This window comes from Mugil cephalus, chromosome 7, assembly GCF_022458985.1.
Source record: "Mugil cephalus isolate CIBA_MC_2020 chromosome 7, CIBA_Mcephalus_1.1, whole genome shotgun sequence".
NCBI classification, from domain to species: domain Eukaryota; kingdom Metazoa; phylum Chordata; class Actinopteri; order Mugiliformes; family Mugilidae; genus Mugil; species Mugil cephalus.
Genome location: NC_061776.1, coordinates 15,699,749 through 15,727,181, shown reverse-complemented (window position 1 = coordinate 15,727,181; position 27,433 = coordinate 15,699,749). Strand labels below are relative to the sequence as shown.

General features: G+C 43.0%; 1 protein-coding gene across 4 annotated transcripts in view; it reads right to left on the bottom strand.

The window, feature by feature from the left end:
* LOC125010717 (dipeptidyl aminopeptidase-like protein 6) overlaps positions 1 to 27,433 on the bottom strand; it is a 78,011-nt gene that overhangs the window by 4,252 nt on the left and 46,326 nt on the right. For all 4 annotated transcript variants that reach the window (XM_047589491.1, XM_047589490.1, XM_047589488.1 and 1 more), the window contains 15 exons: positions 22,164 to 22,278; positions 20,427 to 20,525; positions 16,430 to 16,524; positions 16,258 to 16,332; positions 15,985 to 16,037; positions 15,439 to 15,520; positions 8,229 to 8,349; positions 3,690 to 3,844; positions 2,443 to 2,540; positions 2,177 to 2,303; positions 978 to 1,016; positions 705 to 812; positions 525 to 616; positions 389 to 436; positions 204 to 316 (listed from right to left, as the gene is read on the bottom strand). In XM_047589491.1, the coding sequence (XP_047445447.1) occupies positions 204 to 316; positions 389 to 436; positions 525 to 616; positions 705 to 812; positions 978 to 1,016; positions 2,177 to 2,303; positions 2,443 to 2,540; positions 3,690 to 3,844; positions 8,229 to 8,349; positions 15,439 to 15,520; positions 15,985 to 16,037; positions 16,258 to 16,332; positions 16,430 to 16,524; positions 20,427 to 20,525; positions 22,164 to 22,278 (1,420 nt within the window). The remainder of the gene's footprint in view (positions 1 to 203; positions 317 to 388; positions 437 to 524; positions 617 to 704; positions 813 to 977; positions 1,017 to 2,176; positions 2,304 to 2,442; positions 2,541 to 3,689; positions 3,845 to 8,228; positions 8,350 to 15,438; positions 15,521 to 15,984; positions 16,038 to 16,257; positions 16,333 to 16,429; positions 16,525 to 20,426; positions 20,526 to 22,163; positions 22,279 to 27,433) is intronic.

Below are 27,433 nucleotides of genomic sequence, written 5' to 3'. Positions count from 1 at the left end.
AAATTCTATGGTTAATCAGGGGGATGGTCTGAGGTCGTCTTGTACCAGGTGGTTCGATACAAGCTCTCAACCTGACACGGAGCATTAATTCAATTACCGTCTCGCTGCTCCTCTCCCGGGAGACGGCCACTCGTTCGCCTGAGTGCGGGAATGAAAAGCGCTTTCAGAACGGAGACCAGAGAGTCAAGGTAAACCACGCTCACCTTTACAGTTTAGTAGGAAGTACCGCATGTTGTGGCTGAATGAGACGTCCACGTAGCCGCACTTGAACTCGCAGGAGAGGCAGCAGCGGTTGAATGGCGGGATCGTGTCCGCGCTGTGGGAAAGGAGTGGATATCATTGTACGCTTTAGTAAAAACTAGCCTCTGCACTGCTGCTAAAACCTTACCTGTACAAGTGCCGCCGCTTGGGGTCGTCCTCCGTGCTCAGGAAGTATCTGAAAACCATCCAAACATTTCCATCAAGTGAGAACATGAGTGGGACCTTGCATCACCGGCTTTTTGAACGTATGAACAAGGTCTTACATGAGGTTCCTTTTGTGGTTGTAAGCCAAGATACTGGTGACGTCCCAGTCTCCAGAGGTCAGCGACTGAAGTATGTCTGTGCTAGTGTTAGGCTAAAACAAAGCAACATGTTAGACGACAGCTACCAGCAAAAAAAAACAAAAACAAATACAGTAATAAGATTATTTTGACATTGCTGACCAATGAGGTGGACATAGAGATGTGGAAGAACTTTCCTCTCCCGCCCTGAGGGATGGCCCTGGTGAAGAAGAACTTGTGTCCGTCTTGGGAGAAGAGTGGTGGTTCGTTCTGCAGAGAGGAGGCAGAAAAAAGAATAACAAAAAGCTGAATTTGTGTGTGTCCTAAAAGAAAAAGTGCCTGCAGGGCTTTTTGTGTCTTCTGTTATTTACTAGTTCAAGCTCAGTTTCTTTTAACAAACTGCGAACAACAACCGATCGTTCCTGTCACACACACCTGTCGGTGCAACCAGCTCTCACTCTCGTCCTCGTGTTTCTGAAAAGAAAAAGAAAAACAGACGGATTTGAAATATTTATTCAGTAAATAACAGAGGAATTAAAAGATAAATCTCAAAATATTCTACATTTACAGGATTCTGTACAAATCTAATAAATAGACCCAAAAACAACCCTCTGTTAGTCCGTCTAAGCTGTTCCCAACAACCACACTCTGGCGATGGCACTCAAACCCAAGCTCCTTTGTTCTTGCTGTATATAGGAAACACCCATGGCACCAGAGTCAGATGAGATACCACTTTCTCATTTAATACAAGGCTGAAGATAACATCCAGTTAGTTCACATTCATACAAAGTGGAAACGAGTGGCAGGAATCTTCTGCAAAGATGGAATTTGAAATATTTTGCAGCGAAGATCTTCAGTTGACCCCTATGATATGTTTGTTTACTTCCCAAGTGAAAAAACTCAACAAATTACCCTTTTACAGATGTCACTTCACTGATCAGCCAAAATATTATAACCACTAACAGTAGAAGTGACAAGAACATCGACCATCTTTTGACAATGCAACATTTTGCTGGGAAACTTTTGCACCTGGCCTTCATGTGGATGTTACTTCATGTTACCCCCACCTGGACCAGACCTGATACCCCCACCCCATAGCAATGACAGCAGGATGTCCCCTGACACAGACACACAAAAACAGCTTAGGAACAACTCAAAAAATCATGAAGAACAGCACAAGGTGTTGACCTGGCCTCCAAATTCACTAGATGCCAAACTGAAAAAGATTCTACAGGTCCACAGAGGCCCCTCCCCTCACTAACTCTAACAACCTAAAGACATCATGATGCCAGAGAGGACTGGACACCCTCAGAAGACCCATGTCCATTCTCTGATAAGTCACAGCTGTTTTTATGGAAGGCAGTCATGGTCGTGTATGTACCAGACTATTTCATGGACAGATCAGTTTCTGGTCTAAGTCTCAAACAGATTGCATTTATCAAAAATTGTCCAAGATAAACTAAATCATTTCCTAGCTTTATAGTTAAGCTTAGTAACACAGGATCCTGTTTTCACGGGAATAGTGTCGGTCAGTTTGAAATAAACCACAATGCCCATTTTACCCACATGCAGGAACACTGACAATCAACAGGCTGTTCCTTTAACACGAACAATGGCAGCAAATTGAGTTTCACCTTAATGCAGACCCCAGTGGTCGCCTCACACAGCGTCAGGATGGAGTTGTTTTGAGCTCTGTTCAGCCAGTTGACAGCCAGTTTGGTGTTTGTGGCCCACTTCACCATGGTGATATAATACTCCCTCCTAGAAGACAAGAAGGGTGTGAGAATACCAGTCCTCCGTCAGCCCTCTCGCGACCTCTGTCACTTGAGTGAAACGCTCCAGGCATATTTTGGCGCTTGTTACTTCAGACATAATGAGACACCTTCAGGCTGTCACTCACCCTATGCGGGGGTCATCAGGTTTCTTCATCACCACCGTGTGAAGGGGACCGTGGAGGCTCACCACAGACAGGTGCACCGCGGGGTTCTCTTCCCCAGCCTGCGGGCACGAAAGACGAAATTAGACACCACGAGTCAGATGGATTCCAGTCCGACACAACAAGGAATTATTTCTCTGCAGTTAAACATCTGTCAGTGTCCCAACATCAGCGCGATAGAGGATTTAAAACCTGCAGCCACAGATTTCTTGGCCTCTTGGAGGCAGCCGAAATGAGTTGTGAACACAAGCCTAACATAATTAATCCACACAATGTTCCAGCCATCTGGATGAGGTGGCTCGCCTCATTTGAATTCTTGGCTTAGTGATTTGATTTTTTTTTTTTTTTTAAGCAAAATGCACCTGCAGAACAATGTAGTGTACACAAATGTGTAGCTTTAGCCTTTTTTCCGAAGAAAGTTGAACTAGCTAGCATTTTCAGCCACAACATTATGACCACAGACGAGAGTAGTGAGTAACATTGACCACCTTGTGACAATTTAACATTCTGTTAGGCGTTCATTCATGTGGATGTTACTTAGACATGTACCACCCACCTAGACCAGACCAGACACCCCCACCCCATAGCAAAGACACTCGCTGATGACACAGACACACAAACAGCAACACCGCATGAGTCTCCTCCACGCTAACGGCCGTTACAGAGCTGGACAGATATTTTCGCTTGTCCGTCTCTTTGTATAATGTCAGAGTCATCTGCACTGCCTTTACCCATGGGAATGGAGCTTGTTGTTGTTGTGAAAACAGCTGTCTTGTTTTCATAAATCAGCTGATGCATTTTAACGCGGAACTGCAGAAAACCGGTGCCGTGAAGGATAAAGTTTTCTTTTATGGCGGAGCCGTTAATGATAGATGAGAATTAGCGTATGTACAGAATTTCAGTCTGGTCCAACTGGTAAAACTGCTCCAGCTATGAGTCACCTAACGTTTTCCCGTGGGGGAATATGAATTGGGGGGTTTTTACTTCCAGAACCAATGGTGCCCAAAATAAATCCTCCCACGTCACAGATCTAATCGAAGATGCCTCCCCCTCTTGGATCTGGATGCAGTCTGCAGAAAAATACTGTACGTACCGGCCGTGCTGAGACTTGTGTGATGATTTGACACTGTCGCTACACGATACATGTTTCTTTATATATTAAATATCAATTATAGTCATTTTGAATTTGAGAGTTGGAGCTGGAGACCTGCCTTGGGGTAGTGGTAGTCCAGGCTGGTGGGATATGGTGTCCCTGTGAAAAACGGGACCTCCATTTTTGGCACCTGCGTGTCGTTGATGGTCAAGTAGGCCAAACGCAGCCCGTCCGGAGACCACCAGTGGGCTATGTGGGTCTGCAGGATCTCCTCTGTAAAACAAAACACAAACACACTATGAAGAAAGCACTAAACTGAAGGATAGTAGTTTCTGACCAGGCAGTGTAGTTATATCAACATGTTAATTAATCAAGAATAACTTTGCTTCACCATTGATTTTTCTCCCGTGTGTTAAAAATGCTACACAAATAAAGTTTTCCTGTCTTTTTCTCGTCAACTTCCATAGTTTTTGTGGTTTGTGTGGGCGACAGCAGAAAGCACCGTCTCACATTCACTAATTTTATCACTTCATCACTCATTTTAATGAGTTTACAGACAGACATTTTGGAGGAAGTTGTTGGAAAAATAAGTGCAGAAATTCCTCGTCATGAGAAAAATGTCATTATCACTACACGCTCCGTCACGCTCGCCCCCCTCCCTCCTTCAGTTGTTTCCTGATAATGGATGTTTCGTCCAGCAGGGGGCAGAAGAACTCTACGAAAAGCTCTTGGAGAAAATTACATTTGTGGGGAGCCAAACAATAACCTCAAAATTCAAGATCAGGTCAACCTTGATGAGGACATTGTGATTTTATTTGCCGTCAGGCTGCGATAATGTCTCACACTGCTGTGAATGTGGGCTCTAAGTGGGCAAAGGAGGCTGTTCAGCATCCAATTCTCTGCAAATGATTAGTTTATTGCAGTGCAGCGTGACTTTCAAGGCCGACGCCTAAAGAAACTCAGACGTCATTTTGCATCATATTTCATATTCTATTATTTTTTGAAAGATTCAACCTTTCCGCGAATGTGTTGCCTGTTGGATTCCTGTTTTCCATAAAGATACGCTTCTCGCACGTCCACATTTACGAATCAGCGGTGGGGCGCCGTGCTTCGGCTCTGCATCTGATCTGTCACTCTGTCTGCTCTGCATGATAATCCCTTTGGTCAGAGGCAAACAAGCAACTGTCCAAACCTCCACTCACTTACTCACTCACAAACGAGAGTCCGTGCGCCTCGACCGAATTCTGAATCGATAAATCTGCATGCTGTTTTCTCCTAAAAGTCAACTCCTCACCCTGTCTCCCGCCTCCTTCCACCTTCCTACCCTGCGAAAGTCGTCCCAAATTCAATCCCACGACTTCACTGTCTTTAATCCCCTGATCAAAAGCGGGTCTCACGTGTTAGTTAACGCTCTGTCATGACAAGAAAGGAGTCATTTTTAACACTGATCCACATCAAAGGTTTGCAGACAATCACAGAATTGTTTAAAAGGTTCGTTACAATCCCAACATTTCAGAAAAATTAAAATCATCTGAAGACTCATCATATGAAATATTCCATTTGATGTAACGGTGCAGCTGCAAAAAAAAAAAAGTCTGTTTTGTCTAAATATTTAATTCACAATCAGCAGATATGCTGTAACTTCACACAAGCACATGCTACATTTATATGAAGCCCCTTCGTACCTGTGTTTAGTTAATTGAGGTTTGGAGGCGCTTGTGTGATAATTTAGCGATACAAAGCTAAATAAATCATGCATAAAGCGTGTCTAGTTAGTAGAAAAACTGTGAGCTAGCTTTAAAACAAAGCACTGACGATACTGTGACGTGGGGCGTTCGCTGCCTTCGTAGGAGACAGTGCAAAGCATTAAATACCTGAGCGGCAGGAAAAAAAAAAGCAGCCTCACCTTGAACCGTATTCAAACAAATCTTTTTGACAAATCCGTCTCAGCTGAACAATACGCTGCGAGAGACGTGTTTAAAACAGGTGCGCTACATCATCTCTGTTTTTTTTTTTGTGTGTGAGATGGTCTGTTATCCGCTGATAAATCCTTACAACGTAGCGGGAAAACTCAGCAAGGCAAATCTTTCTTTAGCACTGAAAAATGGATTACTTCTTTCATTTCATGTTCTGTGTCTGCAACAAAGAAATAATCCCATTAATGAAAAACCGATTAAGGTCGACCCCAGAGCAGTTCAATGCGCTGTAACAGAATTTCCCTCATAGTAACTGGCATCTGGCAATCACAATTATACCCTGCAATTGTTATCCCAAAACCACTGCCTGAATAAAACTACAAATAATAATAATAATAATGATAATAATAACAATAACAGCGCACAAATCTAAATAAGATCCCTATAATGTTTATCATAAATTAATGCTGAGGAAGAACCTCTCCCCGACATGGCAGTGCATCTGTAAACAAAGCCATTTTCAAAGCCGTCCGTAATTAGAATGTGTGTTCCACATATGCTGTAATCAGGAAATGCCTCATATTAAATTACAAGTATGCTGGCTTTTGAACATCTGCCGAGTGAAATTGCAGCACTGCAGACATGAATTAATTAAAACTGCCTGAACACAAAGGCAAGCTATGGGAAGTCTAAAGAAGGAGGAGCGCTGAAATGTAGCCAGCTGTGCTCTTTCAAATGAAATCAAGCACACAAACACCCTCCACGCCTCGGGGAGAGGCTGCTTGGGGCAAGGGGTGTGTGTGGGGGGCTGGGGGGTGTCAAAAAGCTGGACTGAAATGGTCTTCAGATTTATTTGGCTTGAGGCGAAACATGTCAAAAAGTTTGTCGGCGTGTCAGGCGGAAAATATATATGTTTTGTGCTGTGTGGACAGTGGGCAGGCTCTTTTTTTTTTTTGGTGGATGAAGGTCCATAAAGCCAGCGCACACTACCACCCTCCACTAAACAGCAGACAGTAAGCGACTGGCTGGTGAACATAGCGGGAGCGCAGCCAGATGCAGCAGGCAGCTGTTAGTAGCTGTTAGCTGTAGTTAGGAAGGAAGCTTCATCGTTGTTCCATAGGCACCAAACAGAAGCTGAAGTCGGGAATGTAATTGTTAAGAGAATTGACCTTACATTTATCAGGTGGATGGAAACAACTGTGAGCTAATGTTAGCAAGTCATCTCAAATGGGACCTATTATGCCTATAATTTATTATGCCTGCTGTATTTCAATTCTGGGACTAGCTTTTCCTCTCTAACTGTTATAAAATAATATATTTTTTTCTAATGAAACAAGGACTATTAGTTCCAGCCTCTTTAAGCAACACTATGCAGTTAAATGTTGTACCTGCAATTAGCCTGCATAGTTGTATACACCGTTCTGGCATAACATTAAAACCACTGACGGGAGAAACAAATAACATTGACCATTTAGTGACAATTCAGCGTTCTGCTTTGAAACTTTTGGACCTGGCGTTCAGTGGATGTTACTTAGACATGTAGCACCCACCTAGACCCAGACCAGGTACCCCCACCCCATAGCAATGACACTCCTTGATGGCAGCAGCCATCCCCAGCAGGATGCAGCCTGACACACACAAAAACAGTTTAGGAACAACTCGAAAAACTTGAAAAACAATACAAGGTGTTGACCTGCCCTTCCAAGTGACTAGATCCCAATCTGAGTAGTATCCCTGGCATGATCCACAGAAGCTCCTCTCCTCAACCCATAGGACCCAAAGGTCCCCACTAACCTGTTACCAGACATAACAGGACACCCTCAGAAGACCTGTGTCCATTCTCTGATGAGTCACAACTAGGAGGAGGACACAATAGGCAAGTGGTCTTAATGTTATGATCAGTGTACATCTTGTGTTTATTTATTCCTTCTGTCTTCTGTAATATTTCAGTACAAGTAGTTGGGGCAGTAAAAGTAGTATGGTGTCTTGGCAGCAGACACGGGAGAACAGCAAGGCGGGAGAAACAGTGATGCACACCTCTGTCGGTTTTCATCAAATGAACTTTGCAGAAGCCTGTGTTTGTGAGAACCGCCTCACTGAGCTGACATCACGGTGGTTCAAGGGAAACTATAAGAAAATCTGACTCGAGTGACGAGCACATACATTTGACCGCAGCTCGTTCGCGTGGCTGCGCCGTGCCTGAAGCAGAGCGAGCCAACATATAACGAGCGCGCCAACGTCTGATTGGACCCCCGGTATTAAACAAACACCAAGAACAAAGCGTTCAGAGCCGCCTGAAAGCCTGAGCCTTCACACACGCGTGTCTCATTATCTGACTCGCTGCTCGCATTTATACACTGTAATACCCATATGACATAAAATAAAGAAAAGCATTGATGGGTACCCTAAAGGATGTGTCTTTTTCTAATGTTTTTCTCCTTTGTGCACAAAGAGAGGTCCACAGTGAAACTGTTTACAGAGTGTGATGTGAAAGAACCAGAGTGACCTGACCTAAAAAAACAAAGAAAAACAAACCCATCCAACAAGGTGGGGGTCAAAATGCACTGCCTGTGTCCAACATCAGAGTTCACTAATGCTCTTGTGGCTGAATGGGAGTAAAATCCCTCTAGCCAGCGTCACAAATATCACAGAAAGCCTTCTTAGATGATTGGAGGCTTTTTATGATGGCATGCTAATGACTTTGTTGGTTTTTAGTGCGTGTGCGCCTTCGGTCACCTTACCCTCATAGAGCCAGTCAGCAAGACCGTTGAAGACGACTCCCTCTTTACCGGTGGAAACCAGGCGGATCGTTCGGCTCTCCAGTGTGGCTCTGTAGTAAATGTTGTTTTCAAATATGAAGATCTGGACAGAGAAGGAAAGAACGGAAGCCAGCGTTACTTCCCACGCTCCTAAATCTCATTCTTCTTTTTTTGCAAAGCAGATCTCGGAGCCGCTTATATTTTTCTATCCTCTTCGGTAATATGCCAAAATAATTGTGGCTTCTTTTTTTTTTTTTTATCGCAACATCACTTTTTCCTATTGCAGACACAAGCAAAGCTGCCCACTCTGTGACACTTACAAGCTCATACAGTCTCAGTCAACACCTGCCCGCTGCACCGTATTAAAATAAATTTGCCTCATTAAAGTTCAAGCCGGATTCCTCTCCAAAGCAGTATGAGACCATCACTGTTGCTAATCAAGGCGGCGAGGCTGGCTGAGGGCGTTCACGCACACACACGCGCGCACACACTCGTACCCATGCACACCATTTCCCCCCGTCTTTATTGAGATGTTACGCTGTCTGCCGCGTGTTAGACTGTTGATTTAATCCCTCGGCGCCTACGGTGGCGTCGCCTGAAGGCATTAAGACACGCCGCTGGCAGAGGAGAGCGTCACACTTAAAGCCCCGCAGTCAATCCACTCGAGTGTTTTCCGCTGGTGCCAGTGTGAGGGGAGACAGACGTGGGTGCTGATTGCTATCTGTGGTTTGACCGCGCTTGTCAGCCGAAACCTCCTCAGTTAAACTTGAACCCCTTAAATCCCGGGTGAAAGAAATAGAAGAAAAAAAAAATGCAAAGGCATGTGCTCTGATCTGTGTCGGCCATTGAGAAAATCAAAGTTTCACGCTGTGGGATGAACATAGGAGGAAAACAGGTCAATGTGGTGAAAAAAAAAAGAGACAAGACAGCGTTGAACCTTTGGTGTTTGGGATTGGACGGGCAGCTTTCAAAGAGCTGCGTGAAAACAAGTTATCAGTTCTCCAACCGCTGTGAATTACACCTGAGCTCAAAATCTTTATTCAGACTTTGCAATATTAACACCAAATGATTAAGAGAGAGGGATAAAGTATTGGAGTTGTCAGTGCCAGCATCAGTGGGGAGGACAAGATCCAGTCGGACTGACTTCTGAAAAAAAAGAAAAACTGGATTCTGTTTTTAAATCTTAATATTTACTCCTGGTCAACGACTTTCTGTTGTGATGGGAATTAAATGGGAGCACAGGCAAAGGGCTTCTTTGAAATGGGCGGAGAGATGAAAGTAGCAACATCAAAGGTGCCTGTGGAGCTGGAATAGCAGGGTTTCTCGTGCGTGGTTGTTTGTGTGTGTGTGAGTGAGTGAAAAGGCCGAGAGTGTTTTCACTTGTCAGATGCTAGGTTTTGTCTAACAATATATATGTTGGGTTAATATTTTCTTTAAGCCTGACGTCTCTTTTGTGTAGATATAACCTCCGTCTCTGGTGTGTGTGTGTGTGTGTGTGTATACACATATATCGCACACATGAGCCACAACATTAAAACCGCTGCCAGGAGAAATGAATAACATTTACCATCTTATGACAAACCAACAAATCTGCTGGGAAACTTTTAAACCTGGTCAATAACCAAAAGGTTGGCGGTTCCATCCCGTCCTATCCCTAGTGCATTGTCCGTTCTGTCCTTGGGAAAGACACTCCTTCATGGCAGCAGACACGTACAGAAAGACACACAAAAAGGTGTTGACCTGGACTCCAAATTCACTAGATCTTAAACTGATGGAGCATCTGTGGGATGATAAAAAGAGGCCCCTCCCCTCACGTCCATTCTCTGATGAGTCACAACTGTTTAGGAGGCACAAAGGAGACCTACACACTATTAGGAAGGTGGTCATAATGTTACGTTTGTTGCGTTAACTTTTTGCCTACATTTCTTTTTTGATGTAACCTCTGCTTCAGGTGTATATATATGTGTGTGTGTGTGTGTGTGTTGACCCTGCCTCACTGATTGCGCTGTCACGGTGGAGTAATTGCTTGTGGTTTAATGAGGGGAGCGTAGCAGGATTCATCTCCTCGCTCATCTCAGTGTACATCCGACGCTTCGCCGCGCACAGCCCTGCCGCCACAAACACAAACCTCTCATTTTTATACCTGCATGATAAATTGTTTCATTTCTGATCATCTTAATGGGAAATTATTACCTGTACAAACAGTGTTGAATACGTGGATGTGTGTGTGTGTGGGGGGGGACACGGCCGACATCTGCAGGTCAGACGGAGACAAAACGCGAGAGCTCGTCTCATTTTTCTCGCACGACCTCGGCGGTTCATTAAATCAAACGCGGAGCTGCAGTTACGGCATAGCGAGAGAAGCGATCAGGTACAGTATTACCATATGCAAATCTGGCCGCTTTCTTCCCCCAGCGCCGTCTCAATGCACACTTGAAATGTTAATATTTCCTCCCGGTAATGTATCTGTAATTTAAGCAAATGATATGATGAGAGCGATTAAGGTGCAAGACAAAGCTTTGAAGTAGTAGCCGACGAAACGCGGGGCTGTCTGTTGTTTAAGCACCGCAGTCTAAACGGAAACTAATTTAACGCCGACAAGGGGAGAAATGGAGAGGAATGAAAGAAAAGATTATCAGGGGCTCGGATCAGTGGCACTTTTAAGCTCACTTAAGGGTGGCTAGTATTCTAAAGCTGCGTTCTTCTCAACAAATAATGAACAAAACAAGGACAACAGTGCAAGTCTTCCCTCAGTCTTCACTAGACTCATTATGACAAGTCACAAATGCATTGTTTAATTTGATAAAATTGACACGAGCAGGAGAACATTTTACAGCTGCAGGGGGAGACACAACCGGCTAAACACAGATCTTCATGCTGCTCAGGTTTGAGGTTATTGCACTTTACACAAACAAATGCATATTTAATGAGATAATATCTAATTTACATATTTAACGGCGAAGTGGTTAGCCCCGGTGCCTCATCACAGCGCCTTCCGGCTCAGCAGGAGTCTTTCTTTGTGTAGTTTGCGTGTTCTCCCCGTGCCTCAGCAGGTGCCCTGGCCTCCTCCCAGCATGTCAGTGGGTCTAAACTGTACAAGTGAGTGTAAGTGGTTGTTTGTCCGTCTGTGTTATAGCCACAGACCTGTCCAGGGTGTACCCCTCCTCTCGCACCACGTCGGCCGAGGTAAGCTCCAGCCCCCCTACAGGCCTCCAGAGCAGAAACTGTGACGGATAATGGGCGGAGGGATGCGTTTAAGAAGACCTACCCATAAATTACAGCCTTAATGTAAGTGATCAACTGGGGAAGTTTTATGGGTTTTTTATGGTGATGTCTATTAGTTTAACCGTAGTCATAGTTAATAGTTTCTTTGATTTTTTTTTTTTTTTTACAATACGCGTCTTTAACGGCCGTTTTCTCAAACTCTGTTTTCCGCTCATGCTGTGAGCCATAAATCTCCACTACAGCAACACTTCCATAAGCCGAACCCAACGCTTTTATTCACATCTATATTCTGAACGTTTCTACAGAAGGTTTTTTTCATTTATGATTCATAGTCTGAATTATATAACGGTTTGTTCCTAAAAACATGGTGAACATTGATTTTTTTTTGTTATTTTTTTCTGGCTGTTGACAGAATTTATGTTTTATGGAATGATAAAAACAATATCCATAAAATCCTCTCTGGAAGAACCTTTGAACCCTGATGGAAACAGCAATATTAAAGTTGACCTTATCCAACCGTTCAGATTTCTCTTCTGAAAAATTATTGAAGAAAACTTGTAGTACAGGGAATAATTATCTTGTGTAAATAATCAGCTGTGTCTCTGCTCAGTGTACGATGGGTCAACTAGTGACTATCAAGCAGTTGATGATTGAGACTCAATATGAATGGCAGGACCCTTTATGAGCTTAAAAAAGAATCTGCCACAACATTAAAACCACTGACAAGACAAGTTAATAACATGTTGTGACAGTTCAATGTTCTCCTGAGAAACTTTTGGACCTGACATTCATGTGGATGTTTCACATCGAACGAAAAACAAGGGTTTTTTGTGTTTTCAACCTGGGTTTGTGTCATAATTATATCTGTCTGTTCCATGTTTTGAGTTTCCTGTTTTACTTTGTTAAGTTCACTAGTTTCCTGTTTGGTGTCGCCCCCCACGTTTGCCATTGATTGCTTATTGGTTTCTCCTTGTGTGCTCCACCCTCATTAGTTTCACCTGTGTCTCGTCATCCCTCTGCCCATGTGTGTATATATATAGCCCTGCCTTCCCTTTGTTTCCTGTTTTGTTGTTTTTGTCCCCCAAGTCATGCTTTTGCCCTCTTCCTTGTTCTGTGATGTTGTGTTTTTCTTTGATTTTTTTTTTTTTTTGGATATCCTGCTTTGTTGGATTTCTGTTTTTTTGTTATGAAAGTCATTTATTCTTTGACTGTGTCACTGTAGAAGCTCCAGGGCTGTGAGCAGCTCAAAAACAGCACAGTTTTACTCCCATAAGGGAAGGGAAGATTTTTGTCCATTTTTTTTCAGTCAAATAAATCAAATGTGTTGTTACTGGAATCACATATGTGAATCACACAAATGTACATGTTACATATTAAATAGGGAAGTGAATTCACGAACATCAACTCTTCCAAACTGAACCACTGCAGTCACATTTTCTTGGGCCACTAGAGCTCTCAGACAGTTCATTGTTAGCGGACGCACACACACCAGGTCAACACACTCTAGCGAAAACAAATTCTTATAAAACAGTGCAGCACTAAATCTCAGCTCCCCGGCTGTTAAAATGTTCAGTTTAAGCTGGACTGAATTAAACACAAAAGTCTTTCTGTATTCAGCCTTGTCCACTGGGCTGTCAAAATAATAGAAACATGAGTCAGTGCTACAGCCTCCAAAATGAACACGCCGCTGAATCCAGAGCTCTCCAAGTTGTTTTAAGCAAAATACCACAAGTTTCATAAAGCTCATTATCACTGGTGTGCTTCATTAAATCCGCGAAATGAATTTATTCAGTGAGCGTTAATGAATTTACCACAACTGATTCCCCCTCTACTGTTGAATTAAAATGTTCCAGGGTTGAAGGTTTGAAAACAAACAACACCTTGGTCGGGTCACCACTCTTTCACGGAGAGACAAACAACCATTCACATGAACGCCTACAATCAATTTAGCATCAGCAAAAACCCAACATGCATGGTCTTTGCAATGTGAGAGGAACCTGGAGCACTCGAGAGGTTGCTTTTCAAATTAACAAAGGCACAAAGGAGAGAAAACCACAAAAGAGAAAAAAGGGCCGGAGCGGGTGCTGTTAAATCAATGAAAGAAATAAAAACCAAAGAAAATCTAAAATAACCCAGCGTTCTTCCAATCTACAAAATAAAATAACAAACTGGAACGCTGGCAGCCTGCAATTTTGCACCTAATGAATTGAACAATGGTGGCTGATGGTGTCTGTGTGCAGGTGTTCCACGTTAACTAAATCTGGCCCTGGCTCGAGGTAGGTCCACGAGTGTCTCTGAACAAATGAGCCGAGCTTAAAGTAACTACTGGTAAGTAGCTGCAGAACATCACCAGGCTTCAGGCGGCGACGACTAGGAAGTGATTACAGAACAAGAGACAGAGAAGCTCGCTGAGAACCACAAGAGGGGCGCGTTCATGTGGTGTTTACTCAAGAACACTGTCAACACAACACTATCTGAAGGCACTTCAACTCACAGCCGTCCCGGACTAACAAATTAGAGGCACTTTAAAACCTAGTAAGTGGGACTGGGCAGCTGTCCAGTCAGTGGCCGACAGGATGAGGAACAAGGACAGCAGGACAAGTCCAATCAGTCAGGAAGACAGACATGACAGACAACACTCTAAAAAGTGTATTTGTGTGGTAGTTGAAGTAATGTTTTGCACGAGTCTCACTCAGTTCTCTGTTTTACACATGGCAGTGTACTCTGGGGATTACATCAACTTGAAGTTACACTTTGTTCAATTAACCGACTATTCTTATTGTGAGTTAGGTTTCTTTAGGTTTCGTATTTGGCGAATGACGTCGTGACGTTTTTTCAGATTTTTTCAGAAACACATTTGGGCCCTTTTGGCCAAATATCTTTTGTTCTAGTTGTCTTTTTTGTCCCGAAAGTTGTAAATCTTTTCTTTTCTTCATTTCTCCCAAATTAGAACAAAATACTGAACGTTATCTTCCAACACACTTCACGCCCACTATGATGTAAAAAGCATGTAAATTTGGATATTGGACCTTTGTAGGGGGCAGCATTGGTGACTCTGTGGTTAGCACTGATGCCCCCCAGCGACAATGTGGTTTGCATGTTCTCCCTGTGTCTGCGTGGATTTTTTTCAGGTACTTCCACCTCCAAAGACATGTTTGTTTTGGTAAATTGGTGATTCTAAGTTGACACTAGGTGTGAGTGTGAATGGTTGTTTGTCTATGTGTTAGCCCTGCGATGGACCGGTGACACTGTCCCCGCCTCTCACCCCAAGACTATAAAAGCTGACTATTAGGTTGCTAGGCAACAGTATTTTACTTTACTAAACTCCCTAAACTTTTACTAAAGCAAATAATTGAGTTGAAAAATTAAAAACCGAAAAAGTTTGTGTCTTAAATTTAAGTTGTATTAATGTAAATTATTATTAACTGTATCTGACTCAAATCAGTTGTGTAAATCCCTTGTAAACTTAAGTTGAAAAAACTCAAATTAAATTGCGCGTTACCAACTGAAGTCCAACAATTTTCCTTTTCCAGTGAAGGAGGGAGCTACAAGGCCACCGATGATACAACTCGAAATGAGGAGACCCATTTCATTTGTCCCCAAATGGTCACAAAGCAGAGACGGATGTACGAGTACACATATGACACCATGTGTCTGCTCGTCCCCAGCAACCTCAGACTGCTCAAGCCACGGGTTGTGCCACCGCGATGCCATCTGCCTCTGTGGCTCTCACCAGCTCAGGAGCTGTCACAAATTGAAAATCCCTTTGGCTGACATTGATGGAGGTCAAAGCAAAAGGAGTTCACCCTAGAAGCCTTAATGCGATCATTGCAGTGCACATAAACCTCTTATTACCGCAGCATTTGTCTGGTCCGCTGAGACAAACGGTCAATCACCACCTCGCCTCCTCCGCGAATGCAGGATCATTCAGACAGAGCTCCAAACCCCGAGTGTACAGCCTGCTTACCAGCTGCTGGCCCTGGGGTCCCCATCCAGCAAACTGCAGGACAGCTTCAGGCACCTCAGGGGGATTTAATGGGAAGGTTTCCCTGTGGAGACAGCAAATACAATATATATATTTATATATGTACATATGCACAATGCGCACTTTACACCTGAGTACAAACGCAGAGGTAGAAAGTCATGTTTTGTTTTTTTTTGGGTATTTTTTTTTAGCCTTGTTCCCACATACTAGGCGTCATCAATCATCCGCACTCTTTTTTTAGCACGCGCTGACTTTGCTCGGCTCACTACAAATCCAGAACAGTTGCGCTGTAAGCAGACATAGATGGATGAAAGGCTAAAAACAGGCCAGGAGGAACGCAGCGCACCAAAACTAAACTAAACTTAAATGCATTCCCAGCAGCAAAACCTGGTCTCACTGCGTTAAAAAAAAAAGAGCAGGTAAATGTGGACGTCTACGTAAGTTCAGAGAAAGGGCGTAGCGTTCAGTCAAATATCTGTGAGAGGAAGAGTATTGACAGAAAGGTAGCAGGAGAGAGGAGAGTCTTACTGGGACACGAGGCTGAAAATAATGTACTTGGCCACGTAGGAGTGTTGATAGATCTGTGGAAGCAAACACAATCACAGTGAGCAAAAAAAAAAAGCAGGTTTGCACCCTAAACCGCTTCCTGGACTCCAAGTGTACACACTAGTGTGCATGTGAATGAACGGATGGGTCAAAGGCAAAGAAAGAATTTCCCCATGTGTGATAAATACAGCAATAATTATTATTTATTAATTACTATAAACAAATATTCATTCTGTACCAGCTACACTTACTTACCGGCTTCACTTCAAATGCAAACAACACGCGTTGCATGTCTGGAGACAACTGGTATTTGACGGCTCTGGATCTGTCCTGTAGCGGATAAAAAAAAAAAAAAACAATAAATACAAACATTTGCACTAGAAACACACCCAGTAAAGTAGCAGTAGAAGGTAACCTGTATACTCACAAACAGCTGGTTCGGCACAATGACCTGTCGCTCCATTGTGTTGACGTTAAACCTGACGACGTCTCCATCCCTTGTGCGGTACAGCACTTCATAGTCTGTAAATATAAAGTAAAGAAATAGCAGAGTCACTGCAGATGGTAATAAACCAACATTATTACCCCGAAAGTGTTAATAAAACTGATTTACTGGCCCCGTTACGTTAGGAGAGCCCGTTACTGCCAGTGTGATGAAGAGAAAAGATACCGCACTGTGTGTCGCTGTGAGAAACCTGCTTGAAACGTGTTTAGAGTTTCAACGTAATGAGTTAATATCTCAAAATAACATGGGTTAGGTTAGTATCTCAAATCATCGAGTTAACATTTTAAAACAGTGACTTATTCTCCACAAAATGATGAGGTAGTATCTTAAAATAATAGTTATTATAATTATTTCAAGGATGGTTAATGGTTAATATGATCTTTATACCGTCACAATTGTGGCAGTGGGCCTTCATGTGAGAGAAATATCCATCTCTTTAGCTGCTAAATGTTCCACTTGGTGCTCTGAACTTTGTCATTTGGTGCTTTTATCGATAAGAAAGCTACAACAGGTCCACTTGCCTTTGTTTTATCTTTATTTTGGATATACGATGACTTGGACGAGCGAGCATCAGACATACGGCGCTGTGCATAAATGGTTCACTTTAATGTGTTTCTTATAAACCGTCATGATTTAGATTGTCTGCCAGAAACAAGCAGCTGAGGCCCAGTGTTAACGGCGTCTTATCTGAGAACTGCCTGGTAATCTTGGGCTATTACCCAGATAATGAAAACATCTCCCATTGTTTGACAAAAAGCCCCTGACCGTGGTCTCTCTCTAAATGCCAGCACTCAGCTACCTCTGTGTGTGACTTTGTTGTTCATTTAAAGTGTTTTTAAACCAAAACTCCCTGGAGCAGAAACTCTCTTGTCTACATCTTACTGCATTTTTATTTCCCCGTCAATATTCTAAATCTGCAGCCCACGACATGCGAGCCAAGTGGATTTGATGACTCCGGCTTGTTCCGGGAAAAACTGTTTATTCTGCGTCACCTTAATGCCACTTCTTTATTGACTGGGGACTCGGGCAGGAGTTGACGCTGTCGGTGCAGACCGAGCGCAGGATGGAAACTGTAACTGTGCCAAATTAATTTGATCAGAAGCTCGGAGCCGTAAAAAGTGGCTGGTGCTTATGTTTTAGCTATTTTTCATAAGCCCTTTGTCTTATGCAGCCGAACTGAACACATCCCTGTGCAGCATCGCTAAAACGTTCCATTATTCAAAGTCGCCATCTTATGCTAATCATCCTGTTGTACAGGTAATGTGTAGGGTATTTAATTATAGTCGGTGCAGTCAGTTATGCACATTTCCTGTTACAGCTAACCTCCTGCATGTTTGACGTCAGTTAGGCCAAGACCACCACCAGTGACTACGAAGAGAGAAATGAAAAGGAAATTATGACGTGCCTGAGCACTTTTTGTCCCTTGACTTGAATCAAACAGGGCACATTTGGAGTATTTTAAATAAGGAAGGCAGAACAACGCAACACCCCCCCTCCACCTCGAGCAAAGAGCTGCAGAAAAGACTCATCTGAGGAAATCCACAGATTTCTGTAAGACTAGTCCGTGCTCAGGAGGACTGAGTCTGTCATCAGAAACGAAGGCAAAGGTGCAGATTATTTCAGTTCGTGAAATTGAGCCCTTTTAAAATCAGAGCATGTTTTGGTTTTCAAATTAATTGGCTTCATTCTTGTTGGCTAAAAAACAAAATGAAACTGGGACACGAGCCAGTGCTGGACTCGGTCGGGTCGTATTGTGTTGCGTCTCAAAAATATGAATCATCAGACACACGTCGGTATCACTTTGTTACTGTGAAGGTCAAACCCTTTCCGTTTGGATCCGAGTCTGTGTGAGAAACCCAGGGGTGAGTCCAAAGACTACTGAGGCAGGCGGTGATCAAAGAGCAACGGGGATCAATTACGCGGTGCTGTGAATGAAGCCCACGAAATATTGATGAGGAGGACTGCTCAAGTGTGATGTCGTCCCGCTGGGTTTCTTATCAGAAGGTCATTAGCGCCGAATGGGAGTTGATTGTGTTAACTTAACTGACAGGATGCAAAGTCACACGATTGATTGCCGGAGTTTCGTCAGGTGCTGAGAACGTTTTCATCATGGCCGCGGATGAAGGGCACCGAGACGCAGGAACTCAACTAATTATGTGTTAATAAGCGGCTAATGTAAGTAATCAGAGGAACGGTCTGTAGAGTGGAACAAAAGGACAGATGTAAGGTCGGAGCGTGGCTGCGCGCTACATGGCCAGCGACAGCTGCGTTGAAATGCACGCGGGCATATCGCCACTCGCTTTTATGCTCGATGAGCGGAGTTTAGGACGTTGTCATTAAAGGGAAAACTTTCAAAGGAAGAGCTTTAAAGCTGACACTTAGAGAAGACGGCCTATGTTTAATGTAAAGTTTGCAGCAACTTTGACGCTCAAACATTTGGGTCTGTGAAGGCTCTCGGGCGTCCAGGTCACGGTTGGCGTGGTAGTCATGGCAACTGGACTTGTGAAGACTTTTCATCCGGCCCTCAGTGGGAAATAGTTGCACCAGTTTAATTTTTTTTTTTTTTTTTTTTTTTTGCAGAAGCAAGTCAAGCAAGTTCCTGAAAAACCTCGATCTAAACCTCAACTCCCCACCAGTCCCTTAGAAGTGAAGACGCTGCAGGGATGAGCGGCAAAAACGTCTTCTCAAAACCCTGCAGAACCAGTGGCCTTTTTATTTTAAACGCCTTTTGGATCACTCAACATTTACTAAACTGTTCCCTTTTGGAGCTTTTACTTGCACAGTTGGCCCAGAGGATCCTTCCTGGAATATCAATGTATGCGGACTCTAATGATCCAAAGTCAACCTCCACTGTACGTGACATTCAGATGTTGGATGGCCTCCCTGTACACAGCTTTCCACAAATTGCACAGAAAGACAATTTATTGATTAATAATAAGCTGTTGACTCAACTTTTTCAACTGATTTTGCTTTTTCTCCATGTGAAAACAAAAAACTTTCACCGATGTGAAGGTCGATCCTCACTTTTAGAAGCTGATTCATTCATTCAGTCAATTATCTATTCAACTTTTCCTTTTATCTAGATAGTGTTTTCTAACTTGTTCTGATCATGATCTCATCAAAAAAATACAGAAAGAAGATCAACCTATGTAATAGCTGCAGTGGTCATAATGTTACTCTATATGTGTGCAGTCAGATCTTATAGTCTTGTATCTTAAGCAGCACTGATTCACTGCCCCATGCTCGGGCCTGAAAGGATGTGCAGTACTTTTCCTGTCGAACACCAGGGGGCACTGAATTAGCTGATCCAACATTTATGAGCCCAGGCGCAGCTTCCCACCGACCACCTTGTCAAGGTTCGGGAGGCCACGGGAAACCGATCCGTTGTACATTTGTTCACTTTAGACCATCTTACTGTAAGCCTGACTCACAACACGAGGAGTCTGTTGTACTAACTAAATGAGATTGAAGACGGGTGCCTTTATTTTTCCCTTGAATGCTGGAAGAAAAAGAAAAATCCCAGCAAGGAGAAAAATCTTTATTATTTTAAGGAGGAAGTATCAGTTATAATAGGTTGTGTTATAGAAACATGGAGGTTTAATTGACTCTCTTGCTTTGTGCTCACATCTGTTCTGTCATCTTGTGACTACAACACGTCACGTTAGATATTTTCTATGCAGATTCAGGTACTCTGCATCTGTTCGGCATCTATTAGGCATTGGCTGTGTGGCTATCACAGTGTCAATGAGACAAGCTACTCAGCTATCTCAGATGAGCTGTGATCAATTGGTGTCCATGGGAAGCTACTAAAGTATCACCACTATAAGTAAAATATGCCAGATTTAATGCTGATGGTATATTCTTCATGTTATATATATATATATATTTTAGGTTTTTAAATGTCAAACAGTTCACTCACCATTCAGCCACTTAGCGTCAGGGTCATGGATTCGGAGGTCTGGTCCGAACACATCCTCCACAGTTACTTTCTTCTTAAGGGCGAGGCTGTCATCTTCACCTGTCAAGTGTAGAGCGTTAAATATGTGGATAGAAGTTATTTAAATGTGACATAAACTAGCACGCATATTGTTTTCATATATCTTGTCAAGGACTCATCCTTCAGTTTTACCAGACTCGAGCAAGTGCGTTAACCTGAGGAGAAACCTTTGACTTTTTCATCTCCGCGTTGCTGAGATTTTCCGCCTCACCCTTTATTGCCCTCCCTTTCTGCCTCTCGAGACTGTACCTCCAGCATACATTCCCCACCATAAGCAGAGTAATTTAGAACAAAGTACAAACAAGAAAGTTGCCCCTGGTGTTGCTCCGTTGGTCTGAGAGCAGCAGTTCACATCTGCCCGCTGCGTTTTTTTCAGCAGCAGATCGGCGACTCCTTCCATACACCAAAACCTAAAATGAAATCTGAGTCTAACCTACAGGTGGAGCACAACGGGGGCGCGAGAGCTAGTTAGGATGTGAGAAAAGAAACACAGAGAATGTTTGAACCGTGTCTTTTACCGCAGTGTTACTTAGGAAATAAGTATTAGACGTGTGTGTCATGACGGTTGACAGCTCAGTGTTACACAGTGCAAAAACAGTAAGCTGACAGATACTTCGGCAGGCTTCACGTTGTGACTGAGCGGTGAGATCTGAGTGCTTAAATACCATGTCAGACATTGTCAAGTGTTTATCGACTTGAAAAATCAGAGAAAATCTCTTGTCTGGCAAGAAGCTGCAGAGTAAAGGGGGAGAAAGCTAATTTCCAACATGAGGCAAATGGTATCTCTGATGTAGTGCCAATCTGACAAATGGCTGGAGCTATTACTGCATAATCATCTCCATTAACCAGGCCTGAATGGCATTACACATTAAAAGACCCATTACCTAGTCAGACGGTGACCCCGCCTCTATGTAAAACTGGAGTACAATTGCCAACCAGAGGAACCGTGTCATCTGCACAACCGTGCCCCCGCTGAGGGAAGGTTATCAAATTAAAGCAGAATCTTGATGCAGAGAGGAGAAATAAAGCGGCTTCATCTGCAGCGTGTTTGTAGTGCTGAATTTAAAGCCCACCATGTGTGAAGAATAGACTGAAGCAAAGAGATAAACAAGAGCAAATACTCTTCCCTCTGCTCACCTCGGTTACTTAGCTAATCTAAAAAGTGAGCGAGTTTGAGCGGAGTTTGTTGTGAGGTTATATCAAGACCCAGTGAGCTGCTTTCTCACGAAAACCGACATGTGCAACATCTGGAGCACTATATCCCATCACCAGACAGCCTTGGAAGAGGCTTTGTGGTAGGAAGAGCACACGTGTACTGAGGGAAGCTGGACAGATAAGTCCACTATGGAAATAATTTATTATTTAGTCTTCATTTGTTTGAATGATTATTATCGGCCTCTCAAAAACATTTCAGATTTAAGTGAAATTTGGTGGAATGCCAGACATGCATTGCTGCCAATACGACGGTATTTGATTTGCAATGGCGTATTCAGAGTGCAATAATTCCCACGGATCTCATATTTTAATGCCGATTAAACACTGCTAATAAGATGATCAGTTAAGAGGATTACAAATCCTTGGCATCCCCGGTAGAAGAGTCTCTAATAGTATTATTTGTATTTGTGTGTGTGCGTGTGTGTGTGTGTGGGGTGAACATACGAGGGGTCAGCAGGATAACGGAGGTGACAATCAGCGAGCAGATGATGAGGATGACCAGCAAGGCGATGGCTATTCCCTTCCAGTTCCTCTGAGGTGGAGCGCTTCCAACCAGGTCCTGAAAAAAAACACACACATTTTCAAGCGTTAATAGGTTGTAAATACAATTATCCCACTACTACTGACTGAAACGATCGTGCTGTATGCCTGACCTTCAGGAGTTTTACTTTAAAATGTCTGCACAGCGTTCGTGGCACATAAGACGGAAGTATTTTGTGCTGTCACAGTCGGAGGCAGAGATTGGCTTGAGAATAGCTCATTCTCTGTCAGACAGATGCCACTTGTGTGCGGTAACACTGCTTCATCCAGCTGCTCCCCGCTGCGTGGATACGAAGAGTCCCTGCAGCTCCGCCTGATAGCTGGAGTGGAGCAACGGCTTCAATTCAGACACAACAGGCAGAATAATGAGCCGCTCTCCTAACACAGCCCAGCAGATGGTAGATGGCTAATCAGCGCCGTTTGAAACGCATATACTGCAAAAAAAAGCCACAGGACGTACAAAACATTTTAAGCACATAAGTGCGTGAGGCTGCAGTCAGGTGGCCCGCGAAGCCCAGCCAAGACTGAAAAACAGTTTCAAGTGTGACGTCATTGACAAGGAGTCACACCATCATTCGCTTATTGACATGATGCGTCCAATATAAAAGAATGTGGATTTTGTGGATGAGGGTTATAACCTCTGGAACTGAAAGCTGTTTTTCATACATCCATGATTGTGGAAATTATATTTTTCAGCATCTTAAACTTCTATTTTCAGGACTGGTTGCTCAGAAATATCGTTTTATTTTATTTTTTCACTACATATGTTGAAGGAGAAGGGTTCACAACTATTTATTATCACCGTTTATTAAGTATCCCTTCAACTAATAGGGGGTTGGTTAAATGAGCTTTAAGTAGTAGTAACTTTTTTCAAGCATGTTGTTGAAGTTCAAACGAATTTTCACATGAATCTACATACTACACTACTACACCTGTAGTTTAAAAATGAAATGTGGTTTTAGAGATTTTTTGCAAAAAACTGAAAATCTCTCATTCACGAAAAATATTCAGACACTTTGTAAAGTAGTTTATGAAAATCCCTTCGGCAGCCGTTACAGCTGCAAGTCTACTTGGGTAACTCCCCATGAGCTGCGCACGTCTGAACGATTCTTCCTGGCAGATCCTCTCAGGCGCCATCAAATTGGATATGAATTGTGAGCCGAAGTGTGACCGCCATCTTCAGGCCTCTCCGCACATGTCCTGCGGGGCTGAAGCGCCGGACCGCTCAAGGGCAGCCGGAGAATTGTCCTGAAGGCGCTCAGGTGTTATCATGCCGATAGTTTCGGGTCGTGTGCACTCTGGTTTGCGCGGGTGTTCTTCGAGAACCTCTATTTGACTGCATCCATGCCTTCCTGACGTCTATCTCTTTCACTGCTGCTAAGTAGAGCCACCATGAAGTCCGAGACGTCAGTTTAAGTAAGAGAGATTCCCCCTGAATAGAATTTTGAATACTGCAGCCTGCATTTTTTAAAATAAATATTTAAATAAAAAAAGAAAACATTTCATTTCAAATGTACAAAAAGTGATGGATATGTTCCGAAAGCAACTGCAGAAGTGCCTCCTGGTTGGGTCGCGAGTCGCCGCACTCTCATTCTTTTAATGAATTAATGACTTGTGTCTAGAAGGTGGAAACGTTAAGGTCAGGCCCCATTCTCATGTAATTGATGGCAGTTAACTACGTTAAACAGACGCAGACATTTGCAAGTTAATGTGGCTGCTCACACTGAGTGTAGAAAGTGATCAGCTCCGGTCACCTGTATCGGCCCGGCTACCAGTCAGACCTGGTCTCCGTCTTCCTGTAGCAGTGAGAGTGGTTACACGGCACGAAGACGCTCAGTGAACAAGTTAATGAGGGGCGTGCGGATACGTGAGAGTGAAACAGAGAGCTAGACTGTTGGGCAGGGCCGAAGCATTTTAAATTCTGCATCTTTAAATTGCTGCACTGAACGCCACCTTCCATTGAAATGTTTAAAATGATCCAGCGCGTGCGACTGCGTTTGTTTTGCCCGTGAACTTTCTGTCTCTGCACAGTTTGTCTCACAGCAAAGCAAATCAATACTGAAGGCAGTGAGTACACATAGAAAAACAGCAGGCGCATCAATAAGCTGATTTATGGCTGCAGAGGTAAGGATTTTCACGATAAGGTGTATGGACTTATGTACTGGATTCATAAGATATTAATCTCCCTGTGCTATCATACCCTAATAGAGAAGACACGTCGCTGCCTCTGATATCAACAATAACTTCAGACCTCTGACCGAGGAAGAAATATATTTGACAGGCTCGCAGATAACGGCCTTGTTTCTGCATCTGCTTACTTGTTTTTGTCAAATCTGCACGAAAAAAAATGGCCCACGGTTTAGGGACGGTGTGTGCCATTTGGGTGCATCGCAGTCCGGCGTCTAGATGGAGAAGCAGAGATCTAGAAGTGTGAGGAAAAATGTCTCCGAGTTGAATATTTCCAGACACTTTGATGCCAGCCTGAGAGGCATGTGAATAAATATTTAGTTCCAGTCATTTTCCACTCATGACAAATCCAGCACTGCATTGAAGCACAAGAGGCATGAGGTAAAATGCTTTCAGACAGCCTACTTTTTCAATCTTAAATACTTCTCCCAAAGGCCCAGCGGGCTAATTTCGGGCTGCGGAAATGTAGGATGACTTCACAAGCACCACCTTCCCTTCTTTGCTTGGCATTTCTGTAAGCAGACACCCTATTATTCAGTTACAGGTCGAAGAGCTTTTCTACAATTCTGATCGATGGGCTATTCAAATAGTGATGGACGTTTTCGCTGGGAAGTCGTCAGCGAAACACCTCCAGCTGAATCGGATCGGTTAACCTCCTCGTCGATGTTTCTGGACACATAACACCGAGATCCGGAAGACGCTATCAGTGCTCAGCATACTTCCTGTGACAAGCTAAGTGGGGGTCGACAGAGCCGTCAGAACAGCTGCTATTTAAAACGCACGCTCAGTAGAAGAAAGCAACGGCAACGAGGTAAAACCAGGCGACAGAGGTTTGTTCAGTGAGTGTTTGGCAGCTCAAGGCAACTAAAATGTACTTAAACTCATTTCTGTTTGACACATTTTCCTCAAAGTAGTAGTTAAAGAAGGACTGAAAGGATAATTTAACCATTTTCAGGCTGGTTTTGCTCATAAAATAAACTAAGCACATTTAAAGCAACTATTAGAATTAATTCTTGGTTTAGCGACATTATTGAGGGTTTTTCGAAGTTTTGTAGTATTATGAACTGATAATCTCTGTAGACGTTGATCTAAACAGTCAGCAGATGACAGCCAATGGGTTTTTGAGATTTCCGCTAATGCTAAGAAAACATTTCCTGCTGCTGCAGCCTCACATATAACTAGCGAAACATGAAGTAGTCACAGCAAATGGCAAACACACAGCATTGTCTGTCAATGAACTGCCCCTAGAAACAACGGCCCTTTATTTTTTAATGAATTTTCGTCACATATTGACAGTGGATGTGTTAATGTGTAATATTGCAGGGCCTAATGGTGCGTTCCATTTACCTCGCAGGGCAGAATTTGGCACTGGGAACGAGCTATCGGCGTTCCAGTTACAGAAGTCGGAAAACTGCCAAACTTGCCATGTCCGAATATAACTTGTGTTCAATAATTATATCTTTCGAGGGCAGAGTGAAATTAAAGTTTTTTAAAAACTCTTGATATTATTGCTTTAATGTTCAACTTCATTTAGGCTATTTAAGTTACACAAATTGTAAATCGAACAGATGAGTTTTTTACTAGAATTATTTACAGTGATGAAATTTACAAGACCACACGAGGCAGAAATGTACAAAAAAATACAGTTAAATATGGTTTTAATTGTTTAATCTAAATGTAGAAAAAAATACACTGTTAATCACAGTTTGTCGCAATGGTATTTTGCACAGTTTTCCATTTTACCAGGCTATTGTTTTTAGCCACTGTTAGCGTAACATGGGCTTGTAATTCCCATATAACACATGGAAAACTTAAATTACACTGGAACAGCATTTCAACATGTGTATGTGGGAAAATACCACCTGTACGACCGATTTGGTGCAACAAAACTAATCAGAAGTGTTAATAAACGGAATATTACAGGAGCTTCTAATTACTGTTTACATATGGGGCGGCCATCTTGGTAACGGGGGACGTTCCAGTTCAAAATTCCAACTCAGAACTCGGAAATTCCGACTTCTGAGTACAAATGATGCACCATAATGGGAAGGAGCAGCTAAAATGAGTTGTCGAATTGAAGAGCTACAGGCCACAGGCTGCACACCTCCAGCTTCCTGCAAAATGTGCAATTATTGTCTGACTTTTTTATTAAAAAGAAGACAATAGTGTGTCTCGGCGCCCCCAGAACTCTGTCCTTTAGTATTAAATTGCATCTGCACTTGTCAGCACTCTCTGTAAACCGATTAAACACGCCATCAGTACCAACATTATTCTTTAGAAATCGCCAATGGTTATATATTTCTATACAGCTGGTATTATAGACTCATTTTCTTTTCTTTTTTTCTTAATTTATGACTGTTCCTTGTAAATACACCACATTCTGCTCCCGTACTGAATCCGTACATTTAAGATTTACACTAACCGTGTAGTTTTGAAATAGGACTGAGCTCTCATAGAGTCCACCGTTATGAAAGTGTCTTGTCTCTGATTGCTTTATCCGTGCTGAGTGCTTTATCCCTGTGTGAAATGTGGAACGTTTCACCCACCTACTCAAACGCTGAAGAGAGCGCTCCGATCTCAGGCTGAATTCACTCACATGAGAGGTATATATATATATATATATATATAAAAAAAAATGATCAACACAACCAGAGAACGAGAAAACCTACAGAGGCGTACTGAATCCAGGCTGAGGTGGATATGACAGACTGTTCAACTGTAAACCTGAGTTTATGTTCGTTTTTCTGAAGAACCCTTCTGTGTACAAAGGGAAAACTTGACCTTTGGAAAAAACTCCAATGAGACCTGAGACCGTACTAGCTTACTAGCCTGTATTAAACCGTCTCCTTCTGTGAGAAGAGCATGCATGGATGCCTTACAGCTGATGACAATGAAAGCTGCATCAATAAATGAGAACTGTGGCCATTTTCACCCTCTTCTCTACAGACAACACATCTAAATAAATCCAGTGCATTTCAGTACTGACA